Source organism: Bombina bombina, chromosome 6, assembly GCF_027579735.1.
Source record: "Bombina bombina isolate aBomBom1 chromosome 6, aBomBom1.pri, whole genome shotgun sequence".
Lineage (NCBI taxonomy): Eukaryota > Metazoa > Chordata > Amphibia > Anura > Bombinatoridae > Bombina > Bombina bombina.
This window is the reverse complement of record NC_069504.1, coordinates 503,290,283-503,308,890: the sequence shown is the minus strand read 5'-3', so window position 1 is coordinate 503,308,890 and position 18,608 is coordinate 503,290,283. Positions and strand designations below refer to the sequence as shown.

The window sequence follows — 18,608 nt, the reverse complement described above, 5'->3', positions numbered from 1 at the left end:
CGGCAGCATCCTGAAGACCTCCGACGCGGAACATCCATCCTGGCAGACGACTGAACGACGAATAACGGTTCGTTTAAATGACGTCATCCAAGATAACAAACCCCATCTGGGCGCGCCCTCCTGGACCAGCATGATTTGTGCTCATAACAGCCAAGAGAGAAGAAGAGAGGAAAAGAAAAAAAAGAGAGGAAGCAAAAAGAAAAAAGGACAGAACAATAATGGCCTATTTTCGGCCTGGCAATTGTGTTCCTATAATATTAGAGTATTTCAGGTGTTGTTCTACCTCTTGTATGGTGTTTAAGATGTAAACATTCTCACCCTCTGTAATTTTGAGTTTTGCGGGATAAATAATGGTGGCTTTATAGCCCTGTTGGATTAATTTGGTGCAGATGGGGGCTAATGCCCTCCTTTTAGACGTTGTCTCAACTGAAAAATCCTGAAAAACGAGAATTTTGGATTCTCCAAGTGTAATGGGTTGGTTCTTTCGGTAAAATTGCAACAATGTAACTTTATCTTAAAAGTTTCGAAGTTTTGCAATCACCGGTCTGGGTCTGTGATTGCCTTTATTATCCACCCAGGGTCTGCCTAGCCTATGTGCCCTTTCCACTATTATCTGGGGATGGTTAGATGGAATTTTAAGAAGTTGGGGTAACAACTCAGAAATAAAAGAATTTAAATCCTCATAGCTCTTGTCCTCTGGAACCCCTATTAGCCGAATGTTGTTCCTACGGACGCGATTCTCGAGATCTTTGAGTTTAGCCTGTATTGTGGTGATAGAAAGATTGGTGGATTCTAGGTTGGCACTGTGGAGAGTGGTGAGATCTTCCAGATCTGACACCCTTTGTTCAGCTTCGTTAATTCTATTGGCGAACTGTCTAACTTCCTGTGATAAGAGTGTAATGTCTTGTCTGATCTCTAATTTAAGTGCATCAAAATTGGGAGCCAGGGCTTCCGAAATTTTGGTTACCAAGACTTGCATATCAAATGTATCAGTCATGGGGGGTACAGCAGCGGATGTTACTTGTACTTCAGATAGAGCATCTGAGGTATTCTTTGCTCTCCTATCTCTTTGCCTTGCGGCCATGGCTGGCGACGGAGTCTTAGGGTAAGAGTGAAAAAATGTATCCATGTGCCGAGATCAAGGGAGGGGGTAAAACCTACATATACTGGGGAGAGGATCCTCCCGGTGCAAAAAAAGGGGGGAAAGAGAAAGTTAGGTAAGGGAGTGAGGGGATCTAAATGTGGGGAAAAGTGCAGGAACAAGGGTTGTGCCAATTGTTAGCCTGGTTAATAAGGGAGGAAAAAAAGAGTTATGACCAAAAACCAGGGGGTGAATTAAGGCTCGCTCGCCAAGTCACACGCAAGATTAGCAGTGGCAGAAAGATATTTTAAGAAAGAGTCACTAAACTGTACACAGTAACTGCTCTGGGATATTACCTGAAGGCTTATAGCTGTTGATTGAAAAGATAAACTCAGACCTTGGATAGTCTTGCTATGGGAAAGTAGAAATTATGGAGTCAAATCAATTTTATGTAATGTACCCCTGACACTTGTTATTATAGGGGAAAGTCAAGAGGGTCAGATGGATAGAGCTTAGATCCAGGTTATTTATATAGAGACATCCCTCGACTGTCCTAACACCTTTCAACCAGGTTGTCCTTACAGGGTTAAATATAAAGCTCTGCTTGATCTAGGCATACAACACAGTGTGTATAATAGTATAATAGTGTTGTGCGGTGTATTAACCTGGCTTCAGTTTATAGGAGACTCAGTATAGCCAGAGGGGTGACCTTCAATTCACAGTCACTGTAGCCTATTTAGAGGATAAGCTCTGTGACTCAACTAGCTTTCGTTGTGTCTTTCCCCCTCTTAACTTAATACAATAGGATTTTTTAAATATTACAGGACTCTAAAGAATTTTTGGTAGCGGAGCCTAAGTATTTCTAGGTAAGGGCTCAGTGATCCTACATAGATTATTTAGAAAAGAGTACACTTATAAACAGTAGACAGTTAAATCTTTGCACCCACAAAACAAAGCACAGGGCCTTTAATATATATATATATATATATATATATATATATATATATTTTATTTTTTTTCCCCCTTTTCCTTCCCTTTTTCTCTCCTTTTTCTTTTGTGTAACACACAACCCTAAGGGTTACTTGTAATGGACGCTGAGTACTCCTAGGTATAGACTTAGTGAGCTTTAAAACAAAAGGAAAAGGAGATTTATATAAGGAATAGTGCACTATAAGCAGTACTAATTAGATTTCTGCAACTATCCGTCAAACAGTTATTTAACTTTCAGGTACTTTAGGGTGTCATCAGATACAACTGTAGTACACTAACAGACAGCTGCAGTTGGTAGGTACAAGAAAAATTAGTTAAACTTTAAAATGTTTAAGGTTTAAATGACACTAAAACCTTATATGTAGCAGGCCAACATACAATGAACTAAAGCTAGAATCAAGGCAGCAAACGCTGGTTGCTGAGTACAAATATAGTGCAGTTTTTTAAGTAACCCAGAGTTATGCAAATTTCTTGTGATAAAGTCTAAAGGCTAGATTTAGAGTTTTGTCGGTAAGGACCCGCGTATCTAACGCTGGCTTTTTTCTGGCCGCACCTTTTAAAATAACTCTGGTATTGAGAGTCCACAGAATGGCTGCGTTAGGCTCCAAAAAAGGAGCGTAGAGCATATTTAACGCAACTTCAACTCTCGATACCAGAGTTGCTTACGGACGCGGCCAGCCTCAAAAACGTGCTCGTGCACGATTCCCCCATAGAAAACAATGGGGCTGTTTGAGCTGAAAAAAAACCTAACACCTGCAAAAAAGCCGCGTTCAGCTCATAACGCAGCCCCATTGTTTGCTATGGGGAAACACTTCCTACGTCTGCACCTAACACCCTAACATGTACCCCGAGTCTAAACACCCCTAACCTTACACTTATTAACCCCTATTCTGCCGTCCCCGCTATCGCTGACCCCTGTTATATTATTTTTAACCCCTAATCTGCCGCTCCGTAAACCGCCGCTACTTACATTATCCCTATGTACCCCTAATCTGCTGCCCCTAACACCGCCGACCCCTATATCATATTTATTAACCCCTAATCTGCCCCCCACAACGTCGCCTCCACCTGCCTACACTTATTAACCCCTAATCTGCCGACCGGACCTGAGCGCTACTATAATAAAGTTATTAACCCCTAATCCGCCTCACTAACCCTATAATAAATAGTATTAACCCCTAATCTGCCCTCCCTAACATCGCCGACACCTAACTTCAATTATTAACCCCTAATCTGCTGACTGGAGCTCACCGCTATTCTAATAAATGTATTAACCCCTAAAGCTAAGTCTAACCCTAACACTAACACCCCCCTAAATTAAATATAATTTTAATCTAACGAAATTAATTAACTCTTATTAAATAAATTATTCCTATTTAAAGCTAAATACTTACCTGTAAAATAAATCCTAATATAGCTACAATATAAATTATAATTATATTATAGCTATTTTAGGATTTATATTTATTTTACAGGTAACTTTGTAATTATTTTAACCAGGTACAATAGCTATTAAATAGTTAAGAACTATTTAATAGCTAAAATAGTTAAAATAATTACAAATTTACCTGTAAAATAAATCCTAACCTAAGTTACAATTAAACCTAACACTACACTATCAATAAATTAATTAAATAAACTACCTATAATTATCTACAATTAAACCTAACACTACACTATCAATAAATAAATTAAATACAATTCCTACAAATAAATACAATGAAATAAACTAACTAAAGTACAAAAAATAAAAAAGAACTAAGTTACAAAAAATAAAAAAATATTTACAAACATTAGAAATATATAACAACAATTTTAAACTAATTACACCTACTCTAAGCCCCCTAATAAAATAACAAAGCCCCCCAAAATAAAAAAATGCCCTACCCTATTCTAAATTACTAAAGTTCAAAGCTCTTTTACCTTACCAGCCCTGAACAGGGCCCTTTGCGGGCCATGCCCCAAGAAGTTCAGCTCTTTTGCCTGTAAAAAAAAACATACAATGCCCCCCCCCATACACTACAACCCACCACCCACATACCCCTAATCTAACCCAAACCCCCCTTAAATAAACCTAACACTAAGCCCCTGAAGATCTCCCTACCTTGAGTCGTCTTCACCCAGCCGAGCCAAATTCTTCATCCAAGCGGAGCAAGAAGAGGTCCTCCATCCGGTAGAAGTCTTCAATCGGGGCAGAAGAGGTCTTCCATCCGATTGAAGTCTTCATCCAAGAGGCATCTTCTATCGTCATCCATCCGGAGCGGAGCGGCAGCATCCTGAAGACCACCGACGCGGAACATCCATCCTGGCAGACGACTGAACGACGAATAACGGTTCGTTTAAATGACGTCATCCAAGATGGCGTCCCTCGAATTCCGATTGGCTGATAGGATTCTATCAGCCAATCGGAATTAAGGTAGGAAAAATCTGATTGGCTGATTGAATCAGCCAATCAGATTGAGCTCGCATTCTATTGGTTGATCGGAACAGCCAATAGAATGCAAGCTCAATCTGATTGGCTGATTGGATCAACCAATAGAATATTCCTACCTTAATTCCGATTGGCTGATAGAATCCTATCAGCCATTCGGAATTCGAGTGACGCCATCTTGGATGACGTCATTTAAAGGAACCGTCATGAAGAATTTGGCTCGGCTGGGTGAAGACGACTCAAGGTAGGGAGATCTTCAGGGGCTTAGTGTTAGGTTTATTTAAGGGGGGTTTGGGTTAGATTAGGGGTATGTGGGTGGTGGGTTGTAATGTTAGGGGGGGGTATTGTATTTTTTTTTTTACAGGCAAAAGAGCTGAACTTCTTGGGGCATGCCCCGCAAAGGGCCCTGTTCAGGGCTGGTAAGGTTAAAGAGCTTTGAACTTTAGTAATTTAGAATAGGGTAGGGCATTTTTTTTATTTTGGGGGTCTTTGTTATTTTATTAGGGGGCTTAGAGTAGGTGTAATTAGTTTAAAATTGTTGTAATATATTTCTAATGTTTGTAAATATTTTTTTATTTTTTGTAACTTAGTTCTTTTTTATTTTTTGTACTTTAGTTAGTTTATTTCATTGTATTTATTTGTAGGAATTGTATTTAATTTATTTATTGATAGTGTAGTGTTAGGTTTAATTGTAACTTAGGTTAGGATTTATTTTACAGGTAAATTTGTAATTATTTTAACTATTTTAGCTATTAAATAGTTCTTAACTATTTAATAGCTATTGTACCTGGTTAAAATAAGTACAAAGTTACCTGTAAAATAAATATAAATCCTAAAATAGCTATAATATAATTATAATTTATATTGTAGCTATATTAGGATTTATTTTACAGGTAAGTATTTAGCTTTAAATAGGAATAATTTATTTAATAAGAGTTAATTAATTTCGTTAGATTTAAATTATATTTAATTTAGGGGGGTGTTAGTGTTAGGGTTAGACTTAGCTTTAGGGGTTAATACATTTATTAGAATAGCGGTGAGCTCCGGTCGGCAGATTAGGGGTTAATGTTTGAAGTTAGGTGTCGGCAATGTTAGGGAGGGCAGATTAGGGGTTAATACTATTTATTATAGGGTTAGTGAGGCGGATTAGGGGTTAATAACTTTATTATAATAGCGGTGCGGTCCGGTCGGCAGATTAGGGGTGTAGGCAGGTGGAGGCGACGTTGAGGGCGGCAGATTAGGGGTTAATAAATATAATATAGGGGTCGGCGGTGTTAGGGGCAGCAGATTAGGGGTACATAGCTATAATGTAGGTGGCGGCGCTTTGCGGTCGGCAGATTTGGGGTTAATTATTGTAGGTAGCTGGCGGCGACGTTGGGGGCGGCAGATTAGGGGTTAATAAATATAATATAGGGGTCGGCGGTGTTAGGGGCAGCAGATTAGGGGTACATAAGTATAATGTAGGTGGCGGTCGGCAGATTAGGGGTTAAAAAAATTTAATCGAGTGGCGGTGATGTGGGGGGACCTCGGTTTAGGGGTACATAGGTAGTTTATGGGTGTTAGTGTACTTTAGAGTACAGTAGTTAAGAGCTTTATGAACCGGCGTTAGCCTAGAAAGCTCTTAACTACTGACTTTTTTCTGCGGCTGGAGTTTTGTCGTTAGATTTCTAACGCTCACTTCAGACACGACTCTAAATACCGGAGTTAGAAAGATCCCATTGAAAAGATAGTATACGCAATTGACGTAAGGGGATCTGCGGTATGGAAAAGTCGCGGCTGAAAAGTGAGCGTTAGACCCTTTTTTGAGTGACTCCAAATACCGGCGGTAGCCTAAAACCAGCGTTAGGAGCCTCTAACGCTGGTTTTCACGGCTACCGCCAAACTCCAAATCTAGGCCTAAGTGTTTCTGAGTATAAACTTAGTGAGCCTAAACAGAAAATGCGCAAGAGAATACAATGTATCAATAGAAAATTACATTTCTGTAGCTATATACAACACATTTAAGCAGATAAAACAGATTGTCAGCCAAAGATGTCCTCATAATAAGTTATACGGCTGTTTTTTCCCTCTTTTAGGTAGTCTTAAGCCAGTATGTGATTTCTGGGGTTTTATAACGCACTATGCTAGCAAGTGAGGAATTTTCTCAACAGGCCCATTCAGTGGCAGAAGTTGTGTCCCATAATCTTTTAAAATATCTTGCTCAATGGCTGTTTCTGGACAGGATGTATCCCGCTTTCAAGTCTAAGCTCCGTTAGCCCCCTCCGTAATTCTCCACTTCCCCCCTCTAGAAGTTGCCAGGTAGTGAAGCCACAAAGTATGCCAGAAGCAATGCGCTGAAGTGGGAACTCGCCCCTTCGTATGTTGTCTCGCCGTCCGCTGGTTCTTTTGTCAGCCTCAGTGACCCTGGTGAACAGCTCAGCTCAGGGATAATCGTTTCTGCCACTTCCTGTTCCACCAAGCTGTAGGGCATCTGTAATCAACTCCCCTCACGCATCACCGGTGGGAGGAGAGGAAGCAGCGCCGCACCGGACACCGTAATCAACAAGAGAAGCAGCCCCCACACCGGAACCCCGCTCCAGGGCCGGGGCCGGCTCCCTCCCACGCAGCACCGGTGGGGGAGGGAAAGGGGGAGAGAAGAAGCCGGTTAGCGACACAGCAAAGGAAGCCGCAAGATAACAGGTGAGATTGGGGTGGCTCAAAAAGTCCAGAGTTCGTCTGGCGGGGTCAGCTAACGTATAGAGGGGGGAAAGGATTTACCTAGGCAGGATAGCAAAGTTCCACGGAGAGGGCGAATGGGGTCCCAAACCACAGAGAGAGGCCAAAAAGGTGAAATGGGGCCTGATTTAGAATAGAGAAAGCGGGTGATTGCTACCAATAGCAAAGGTCCAGGTAGCTGGGGTTTTCAAAGGCCAGTGGGATGACAGGCTACTGGAAAGGGTTCCGGATCAGGTCTTCTTTAACTATCCTGGGAAGAATAGCCCCCAAGCTTGGGGCAAGGCGCGAAGGATCCACCGCCAACGTCTATGGGACTGGAGCTGCAACCTGAGCCACACCTGCGTAGCACACCTGTGCAGCCACACCTGTGTAGCTCCACCTCCACCGGAAACCTCAGAGCATCCTCCATAAATTATGTTTTTAAGCAACTTTCTAATTTATTCCTATTATCAATTTTTTTTTCGTTCTCTTGGTATCTTTATTTGAAAAAGCAAGAATGTAAGCTTAGGAGCCGGCACAATTTTTGGTTCTGCACATGGGTAGCGCTTGCTGATTGTTAGCTACATTTAGACACCGATCAGCAAACGCTACCTAGGTGAGGAACCAAAAAACGGGCCGGCTCCTAAGCTTACATTCTTGCTTTTTCAAATAAAGATACCAAGAGAAATAACGTATATATATCATACAATCACTTCAATAACACATACCAAATACACTGCATATATAATTTGAGGAAAATTATGCTAATAAAATAGTTTTTTACCATTTGACAATTAAAAAAACAAAAACAAAATGGCCCCGGATTTCATTTTAAAATCTGGTCACCTTATTGTAAGGTTGAAAGTACCTGGTAATTACCTTGCAATTGGACTTCTAAAGAGATAATCTTTAATTATATACCTCGCCTGTGATATGTTTTTAGATTATAAGATAATAATAGTAATACTTTTTTGCGTAAATTTGTCCATTAACATTCTCTTACAATTAACTAATTGAATTGATTTGTGCTCATTTTCTAGAAAGAAAAATCCAAGGATTTTAAAAGTCACATAGTTAAATATCTGGAAACACTCTTGAACGCACAGCACAAAGTAAGTGATACATAAACATACGTTTACTTGACTTAAAGAGAGATTCTAATTTGAATATGTGTAATTGTGCCGTATAATAGGTTGAGAAGATATATAGAGAAGAGATGCTTAGAAGAGTGTAGCAAAACGGTGCAGTATTATTGTGGTGCACAGAATATAAATTAAGACCACTTATATGTTTAAAAAGAAACGTTCGCCAGAGAAATAAAATATTAATCTTTTTTTGGAGCAAGATGTGTTCTGTGTTAGAACTGAAGCAGTGTTTTCCATATGAGCTTACTTAGGACTTTCACAATTCAAGTCTTGTAAAAATAAACATTTAAAAAAAGAAAGACAAAATTAGATTATAAACCTAAATAAATGAAGTTGCTTATATGCACCTCACTGTAAAGTTACCTTAGACTTAGTTATATATATTTTCCAGAGGTTCACAATCCCCAAGTATACCTGTAGGTGCTGTATGCAGGTGAAAGAAGAAAGAGATTGGAGAGAGACTAGAAATGTAGAAGTAAGAGAAAGGTGAAAGGACAGTGTACTGTATAATTGGTTTCCCCTTAATATGTTTCCAAATTATACCAGAAGCAGAGTATAAATGTATTATTGTATATAAGATAGCTGGTTTTGTTCTTTGACACTACAACCCATTAAAATGTGATGAACTTACAGGGAAATCAGATTTTATTTCTTTCCAATGGCATGGAGAGTCCACAAATCCATTCTAATTACTAGTGGGAATTCAACTCCTGGCCACCAGGAGTAGGCAAAGAACACCCCAGCAAAGCTTTAAGTATCTCTCCCACTTCCCATAACCGTTGCCTTGTACATCAAGGAGGATGTGCGAAGATGGTGTTTGAAGAAAATTAATCCTTAAATGGGTAGTTTCCCTGCAAGGATTGATGCAATGCTGTGTTCATGTAATCCTCTTTAGTAAGAGTTATGGTGGCTTTTAGCTGTTGGAGGTTGGTGAAGTAGTCCTACCTTCTCCTCCAACAATTTATGCTAACCCTTATATAGAAAACCAGGGTTGTTTACTCTGCTTTTCTTTCTCTTCAGGTTCCTGTCAGAGGTCATCTGAGTCTGGCATACCTGAGTTGCTGTCCTGCCCTGCAGCTGAGCTCCATGGGTCCCTGTCAGAAGTCTGGATGTCAGACCCAGAACTGGTGAGAAGAATGAAGACTTCTAACCGTGAGTCCCTGCCCCCATGACTTGTGGTGTAATTGAGGCATGTTAAGGGTTCAGCTCCCAAGGGTGAGGGGCTTTTCATATTTTATTGCAGGGTGGGCTAGGAGAGGAGGTGTCTTCGTGGACAAAGAATCTGTCTTCCAGGGACGTTTTTACATAGTGTGCTTAGTACTCCCTCTCAGGGGCGGCGGTTGCGTGTCTCTTTAGAGATTAATCTGAGACCACTGCACGCTAGTATTCAAATATGCCGGCATTTTCATAATCCCTCTCAGGTAGGGATTTTATTCAGCCTTCTCATTTTTTATTTAAAGGAACATAATACTCATATGCTAAATCACTTGAAACTGATGCAGTATAACTGTAAAAAGCTGACAGGAAAATATCACCTGAGCATCTCTATGTAAAAAAGGAAGATATTTTACTTCACAATTTCCTCAGCTCAGCAGAGTAAGTTCTGTGTAAAAAGTTATAATTCAGCTGCTCCCAGCTGCACGTAAAAAAAATAATAATGAAGAAATGAACAGCAGCCAATCAGCATCAGCAGTGCTGAGGTCATGAACTCTTTTACTGTGATCTCATGAGATTTGACTTAACTCTCATTAGATTTCATAGTAAGCTGAATAGGGAAATAATATGAGAATGCACGAGGCTCATCCCCTAAGCTGTCCCAGGACAGACATACTAAAATGCTGCTTACAAATCCTTTACAATGGGAGGTGGCTACTGAGGAACTTTTGAGGTAAAATAGCTTTCTTTTTTACATAGAGATGTTCAGGTGATATTTTCTAGTCAGCTTTTTACAGCTATGCTGCATCACTTTCAAGTGTTTAAACATTTGGGTATTATGGCCCTTTAAGGAGTATGGGGTCTGTGTATGCCTATATATCCCAGTATGGGATTTAACGGTTCTTTAATCTCTATGTTGCGCATACTATAAGGATTATGATGGTTGCTTATATGCCGATAGACCTCATGAAGAGTTCGTCATTTTTTCTCCCTTAAATAGTTGACATGAGAAGGGAAGGTTCAGAAGCCTATTCTCTCTTGTCTGGAGACAAAACGATGCTGATAGGCTGACGATGATTAGCCTGAATGTTAATGGCCACAGGATTGGCCAACGTTCCTTTAAATACCTTGTGTGAAGTTAGACACGAGCGCCTCTGAAAAAGCAGTTGCACTACTCCTCTGCCAGTATCTACCACTAACTTAATTGTTGTTGGCCTTCATGGCAAATTTATTATAGACTTCGCTTTTTAGTTTTGACTATTAGATTTAGCTTTAACTGTTGGCCATTTTGGCAATCATTTTCAATACAGGGTAATGATACTTTACCTACTTTAATATAGAGTACTATACTCAATGCAATTTCAGCTAAATCAAGTCCACCTGCTATATTTTTAACTCGGTTGAGATTCACATTACTGATATCTGACCTATACTCTTTAAAGGTATTAGTAACTGTGTTTGCCCCAACCTATCATTGAATACAAGGGTCAGTATCAGACTAATGTGACGTACACAAATATTTGCTTGTGATATTTAGGGAACCACATATCTGTGCATATGCACTTTGTGGCGACTCTTTCCTCATAATTTTCAATCGGGTATACTTAACCGAGTTTCTCTAGCCTGAGAATTTAATACTATCACGGAGTCTGCAGATTGATAGTTCACTTGCTAGATGTACTGGATATTGGTGCAGACTGATCACTGCACCAAACTTTGAGAGGAGTACGTGTGTCAATTTGTATTTTGACACGGTTTTATATTTACATTTTTTAGTGGTACATTCCACATTCTTTTACAACATATTATATAAAAGTTAAGTTTTAATCACTACACTTCACACATTTACATATTGCCATGATTATCTCCCCGTAAGTGTGCCATATTATGCCCCCTTTTTCTGTCCTCCTTCTCTTCCATACGTGTTTAAGGGTATGTTAACTGTTTCTGCATGGTGGCAACAAGTTGCAAATTTCTGAAATTTTTTTGGCACCATTCGCCTGCCCTTTTTGCAGCGCATTATCAGTATTCAATTTGAGAAATCTGGACACTGCTCGACATATATATACACATATCTGTGTATTTATCTCTATGTAAAAGACATTTGCCTGCCTTTATGAATGTTTACCGTTAGCGAGACGCGCTTTTATGTAACAGATATTGGCGCTATGCGCTTACCCTCATGAAAGCACCTTATTAGTCGCTTAAGAGTTAACTGTAGTCCACTCTCCTCTGCAGGACGGCAGTGAGAGCGCTTTTATGATAAGTCTTTCTAGCACCATTTACCAGCCCTCTTTGCAGCTTTCCCCTTCCTCACCCCTCAGATCTCTTTATAGGATTGTGGTTTATTTTTCAACTGGGGTGGCATTGTTTCCCCTCTACTTTTCACAGTCTCCTTAGTCAGGTGAAACATTCTTTGCGCGGTTACCTCTTAGTGTGCTGTCCGCCCTCCTAAGAGTTTATCAGCGGAACCTTAATCGGTCTCTTAGATAGCGATCTTTTTGTGAAAGGGACATTTTCTTTGTGGTACTGATATACTGACTACATCGGGCTGAATGGGAAAGCTTTGACCCTTTAGAACGCAAGACGCAAGATATCTGCAGTAGCAGTTGGGGGTCAAGACTAAAGTGAGGACACAGATTCACAATTTAATCAGTGTGTCTCAACTAAGATATTTTATTTTGTATATAATATAGTATCTCAATACAGCCCTGTTTTTTATGTTGAACAGAGAATAGTCTGGTGTTTGCTGCCATCTGATGATCGTTATTAGTATTTTTTCATGTTAACTTTTTTAATGAAATCTCTCTCATAATGAGGTAATTTCTTGAAATTTTGATGGCATTATATATGGTCCTATGTATCTTATTTAATTGTTTAAGTGATCTAAGGTCTCTATGAGGGTATTTTTATGTATCCTTATTTTATGTATACATTACTGAAATATTTTACAATGAGATGATTGCGGTTAAGGTCTGTGACCTCATGCATGGTGATAAATTTTATATATTCTATATATATATATATCTTTATTCTTTATAACCTTAGGACACTAATGGTTATTTTCATGTTTATGTATATGATTCATGTTGTAAACTTTCTCCTTATGTCTATGTCTTCAGGTATTATCCTAGGTGACATACATATGTTATTTAGTGATCTTAGGACACTAATATATTTACTTTTGTTTCCTTATTTTAGGTATATGGGCCCTATAATATGGTAGTGTTTTCTACTAATGTCTGCGCCATCATGTATTACTTTACATAACATATATCTATTTATTAGTGATCTTAGGACACTAATATGTTTATATTTATGGTACCTTAATGTTTGTGTTCTATAATATATTTTCCCTTTGAGCTTACTTTGACTAAGGTGTACGACATCATGTCGTTTTCTTTGTCACATACTTTTAATTTTTAGTGATCATAGGACTCCAATATGTTCTTATCAACCTGTCAGTTTAGCTCTATTTATCAAATATTTATGTCTAAGAGGACCCTGTCTTTTTATTCTTCCTGGGATTCTTCTTAGTATCTGTAGCTTATTATTACCAGTGAGTAATTGTAATTTTTTTATGAGTTCTCAGTCTTGGACATGTTCTTCCAGTTTCTAATGATTGTTTTCGCAAACCCATATCACTGCGGGTTTGTTAATCTCTAGGATGAGATTCTGTTTATCTCTTATTAAGGGGTATTTTTATCTGGAATTTGTACTTACTTTCCAATGGGCTCTCTTCGGTCCCTATCTCTAGGTGGGACCTTCGTTTTGTTAAAAGCATTTGGAAGTTTTCAAGAAGAATTTGTCCCTTTGTACATACTTTGCCTTTGGTAATATTTGGTCTCATGGTGGCCTCCATGGACATTATTCCTTTTACTCTATGAAAAGGAGACATTTTGGACCTCTCTCACGGGTAAGTCCTTGACTCCCTGGTGAGGGACTCTCTGTCTTGGTGGCTCTGTCACTCAGGGGACCTGGTCTCAGGGAGTCTGTTATTCAAATAAATATTTTAGATTTGAGAGCTTTTTAATATGCCTGGATAGCATGGTTTCTACTGAGTTTGGTCTGGTTTATCTGTAGCCCGGATTGCTCAGTAGGTGGAGCGTAATTCTTTTAATCGAAGAAAAGGCTTCAGCTTCCTGTTTGGGCGATTGCTCCATTCAGCTATTTGGAGTCTGATCACCTAGTTTTGCCTAGACAAGGTTTTTCTGTTAAGGTCATTGCAACCTTAATCCAGGCTCGTAAACCAGTATCTCGAATAATCTTTTATAGGTTTAGTGCACAGACCTATACTGGTGGCTCTCGGGGGTTTCCCTTTGCGTAAAGGGAGAGTTCCCTGTCTTATTCTCCAGGAGGGTCTGGAGTAGGGCTTGTTCATCATCTCCCTGACGGGTCTGATTCTGAACTTTTTGGTTCTCTGGCTTTTTGTTTAGCTGACTGGCTGGCCGTTAAGTTTTTTTTGTTCAGGCCTTTGTTCAGCCAGTGTTCTAAGCTGTTGCTCCTCCTTGGAGACTTAATCTTGTTCTTCGGATGCTGTAGGCTCTGTTTGAGCCTATGCATCTGTTGATGTTCATCTTTTATCAAAGGTTCTGAGTAGCTAAGTAGGTAGCATACTGAACTAATGTCCAGGAGTCTCAGGTTCAGATCCAGCACGGGACCTTTGCTCAGTAATCACTATCATAACCTGACATGGTTTTTCTTTGTTAAATTGAAAGGGTTTGTTAGTTATCTCTTCTACTCGTAGAGTCTCAGAATTTTCAGCTCTACAGTGTGATCCTCATTTTATTTTCCATGCGGATAAGGTGGTCCTTCGTACCGAATTAGGATTTTTTCCTAAAGTGGTTTCAGACCACAATATCAATCAGGAAATTATCGTTCCTTCTTTGGGTCCGAGTCCATCTTCTCAGAAAGAATGTCTGTTACACAACCTGGATGTGGTTCGTGCTCTAAAATTCTATCTACAGGCTAATAAGGAATTTCGTCTATCTCTGGCTTTTTTATAGAATTTGCTGGCAGACGTATGGGCCAGAAGGCCACTCCAACTACTCTTTCCTTTTGGTTGAGGAGTGTAATTCGGTTTGCTTATGAGACAGCTGGTCAACAACCTCCTGAGAGGATTACGGCTCTTTCAACTAGAGCTGTTTCTCCTTCCTGGGCCTTTAAAAACAAGGCTTCTGTGGAGCAAATTTGCAAGGCGACCACTTGGTCCTCCTTGCATACATTTTCTAAATTTTACAAACTCAATGTTTTTGCCTCAACTGAGGCTTCCTTTGGGAGAAAGGTTCTTCAAGCGGTGGTGTCCTCAGTTTAGGTCCGCCTGTCTTGTTTCTCCCTCCCTTTCCATTCTGTGTCTTCTAGCTTGGGTATTGGTTTCCACTAGTAATTAGAATGGATTTGTGGACTCTCCATGCCATTGGAAAGAAAGCAAAATATATGCTTACCTGATAAATTATTTTCTTTCCTGGCATGGAGAGTGCACAATCTGCCCTCATTTAAATTCAAGACGACTTATTATTACTACCAGCTTTTAACTTTAGGCACCTCTATACCCTTGGTATCTTCTTCTCTTTCCGTATTCCTTCGGCTGAATGACTGCGGGTTATGGGAGGTGGGAGAGATACTTAAAGCTTTTCTAGGGTGTTCTTTGCCTCCTCCTGGTGGCCAGGAGTTGAATTCCCACTAGTAATTAGAATGGATTCGTGGACTCTCCATGCCAGAAAAGAATTTATCAGGTAAGCATAAATCTTGTTTTATCACTTTTTGTACACAATCATGCTTCTTTATACTATCTTTGTCTGTATACCAAAGCCTGAAAGAACAATTGAAAATGAACATTTTATTACTTATCTCGTACCTTCCACTGAGAGTGTGAATTTCTTCTGCTGGCTATCTTTACATAGCATTTATATAGCCAATATTTAATTAAATTAATGATCAGTATAGGTAGGGATACCACAGGTAAAAGTAGATATTTCAAATGCCAAAATAAGTGTAAATGCACTATTTGTAAACAATTTAATACACTCCAGCAGGTAAAATAGATCATTTGGAACAAATTAAAGGGGAGACTGTTTTAGAGTTCACTGTCCCTTTAAAGGAAGGTCAATAATTCACCAAACCTGTTACTAATTAATTGTTACTAATTAATAAAGGGCCGAAGGAAAACTAAAATACTGGAGCAGGAGCTTTATAGCAATTGAGAAAGTTAAGACTGACAAAAGTGAGAAACATAAAACTGTTGATAACTTCACAAGATTAATATAATTTCACTGAGTAATATATAGTGAAGTGATCCCTTAAAGGGACAGTAAATACTTTGGGATCATATAATAAAATGCTTAAAGTGGTAAAGAATGCATAGGTTAAATGTTGCTATGCATTCTTTACCTTGTATGTAAAACGCTAGGGTTATTTATTTTAATCTTTAATGTATTGTAAAATTGTATTAAAAATTCTCATACCGCATTTTCAGTCCCTCCGCACCTTTATTCATCTTGCTTTAGAGTAGTGACGTATAGAGCGGTCCCACACACTGCTTTCTACAAAATGCTCTCATCTGTCAGGCCGCTCCTACTAATGAGCCGTGCATTACGCATTTATATTGGCTGTGCTGCAGCTGTGTCATGAAAGAGAAGCAGGCAGCATAATAATGCTTAGAGAAGCAGGCAGCATAATAATGCTTAGAAAATACTTGTTAATACACTTTCTTCATTTATTTACACCCCTATTCCTCTCATTTGTTTGTCTGAAAATTAATTTTCTAGTCCTGGAAACTGAAAGAGCATATGGCAGGCTACAAAAGCCTAGCCTTACTGCATATCTCTCTCCAATTTACAGTTTATCTTATCATTTATGTTGAAGACAAACAATGGAGTTTTTGTTACACAATGACAGTGGCAGATAAAGTCCAAATTGTTTCCCCTAAATACGAAAAATGGTGGGTGGAGTTTGAAAAACAATTGCAGCACAGTGTTACTGTGATAATAATGCTGATATGTTACTCTGTTGGAGGACTGTAGACAAATGTAATTACAAGACAAAGTAATTAATAATATATATAATACTTATGATCACATCATTCTCCACATATCAGATGGGAAGCAAATTTATTCTAGAATGTGACATAATAGTCTGAAGGTGCAGAGTAAGATCATGTAATCTTAAGTGATCCGGTGTGTATTTTACAGACATAGATTTACCTGGAATCTATTTTAAATGAGAATTCATAATCTAACCCAACATTGTTATTTCATGATTCAGATACAACATACAATTTTAAACAACTTTTTATTTACTTCTATTATCTAATTTGCTTAATTATATTGCTATCCCTTGTTGAAGGAGAAGCATTGCACTACTGGGAGCTAGATATACACATCAGGTAAGGCTAAGACGAGGCATATGTGTGCAGCCACCACTCAGCAGCTAGCTCCCAGTAGTGCTTAGCTAAGCCTACCTAGGTAGATTGTGAAATAACAAAGCAAATTAGATAATAGAAGCAAATTGAAAAGTTGTTTAAAGTTGCCTGCTCTATCTGAATCATGAAAGAAAAAATAGTGGTTTCATAACCCTTTAAAGATGTTGTATTGTTGTACAGGCCACACCCCTTCCTTTGTTTAGCATCTTAGGATCTGTGTAATTGTGTTTTCCATTTACCTTATGTAATAATAGGTTTACATTTTACAGCAGATTATTACAACCCAGTTCCTTATTAGCTAATAAAACTTTAGTTGTATCCCTATCTGACTGAATGCATTTGTTTTTGTCATTTCAGCTGGTTAAATATTGGGAAGCATTTTTACCTGAAGCAAAAGTTATCTCCTAACTGACAAGTGGTCCGATTTCTCTTCTGCCATTTTAAAAATAAAATAATATACCTATTGCCTTTTAGAGAACATTGTCACTATCACATTTTCTTCCAGAACCACGTGGTGCTCGGACTATTTCACTGCACTCTGTTGCAGGCACTTTCAGCACTGAAGTGATTCCGCTCCAAAATATGAACGCAGGCACGGCTGCCTCTGTATAGACAAACTGTATGTACCCTTTACAAGAGCAGCCGCACACGCTTGTTTTCCAGGTGTCCTCATTACTTTCTTAATACGTCACAACATTTCTAATCTGTATGGTTTACAAGGTTTAACACCTGCATTAAGTGTTATCACCTTCAAGCCACACACGCATCTGTTTCTGTGTATATTATTCATTTAAGTTCCACATATATTTTCTTATTAATGCTTCTTATTAATAATTTAGAGATTTCAGCAAAAAAAAGAAAAGAAAAAAAATAGCAACAGATGTTTTTTTTTGTTTTTTTTGGTGGGGTTATTAATATAAATATCTATATAATGTATATTTTTGGGGCTGTGATACAGAGAATGGAGACTTTCTATTCTGAATAAAAATATACAAATAAAGTGTTATAAAATGTTACGTTTGTTTCTTGTTTTCCATATGAAATAAAATTGAATTTCTATTTACATTGAATGGGCGTTATCGATGTCATTGACTTATTAAAAACATTTTTTAAGGGTAATAACACTTGGAATCATTCAACCTTTTTTTTTCCTTTGAGACCTTTTTTTTTTTTTAGTCATTTTTATTTTATATATATATATATTCAGTCAATCTCCTTTTTCCCTCCAGGATACAAGTAGTTAAGTCTACTTACTGCTGTTCTTTAGACCAGCATCAGAGTCTTATTTATAAAAAGATATGCAGGTAAGGGGTGGAGACTTTTTTCTGGTCACGTCACAAGCCATGTTCTAGTTTATCAGTCCAGAATTAAAAGTGAGGTACGATAGTGGCTGTCCCCCAAAATGCTGCTAAAATCAGTTCTGCTTGGAAGTATTGGTGGTGGTACACTTAAAGGGACCCTAAACACCTTCTGTTTTCATTTAATTATTATTATTTTTTAATCATTTTGTTTTAGTTTTAAACATTATTTGTTTCTCCATATTTGTATCTTGCTTCTGCTCAATTATCTTTTATTTTCAATTTTACCACTAAACCACCGCCTACTGAATGCGGTGGTAGCCGCCATATTGTAACGCGCGTTGTATGGGATAGTATGCAGACTCGCTGTGCACTCCCTTCTTTACTTCCGCTC

The 18,608-nt window shown here is 38.6% G+C and overlaps 1 protein-coding gene across 1 annotated transcript in view; it reads left to right on the top strand.

Moving 5' to 3' along the window:
* The window catches only part of SNX1 (sorting nexin 1), a 240,470-nt gene extending 222,538 nt beyond the window's left edge, over window positions 1–17,932 (top strand). The window contains exons 14-15 of the mRNA XM_053717383.1: window positions 8,237–8,308; window positions 17,274–17,932. Of these exons, the coding sequence (XP_053573358.1) occupies window positions 8,237–8,308; window positions 17,274–17,324 (123 nt within the window). The 3' untranslated portion in view covers window positions 17,325–17,932. The remainder of the gene's footprint in view (window positions 1–8,236; window positions 8,309–17,273) is intronic.
* The last annotated feature ends 676 nt before the right edge of the window (window positions 17,933–18,608 follow it).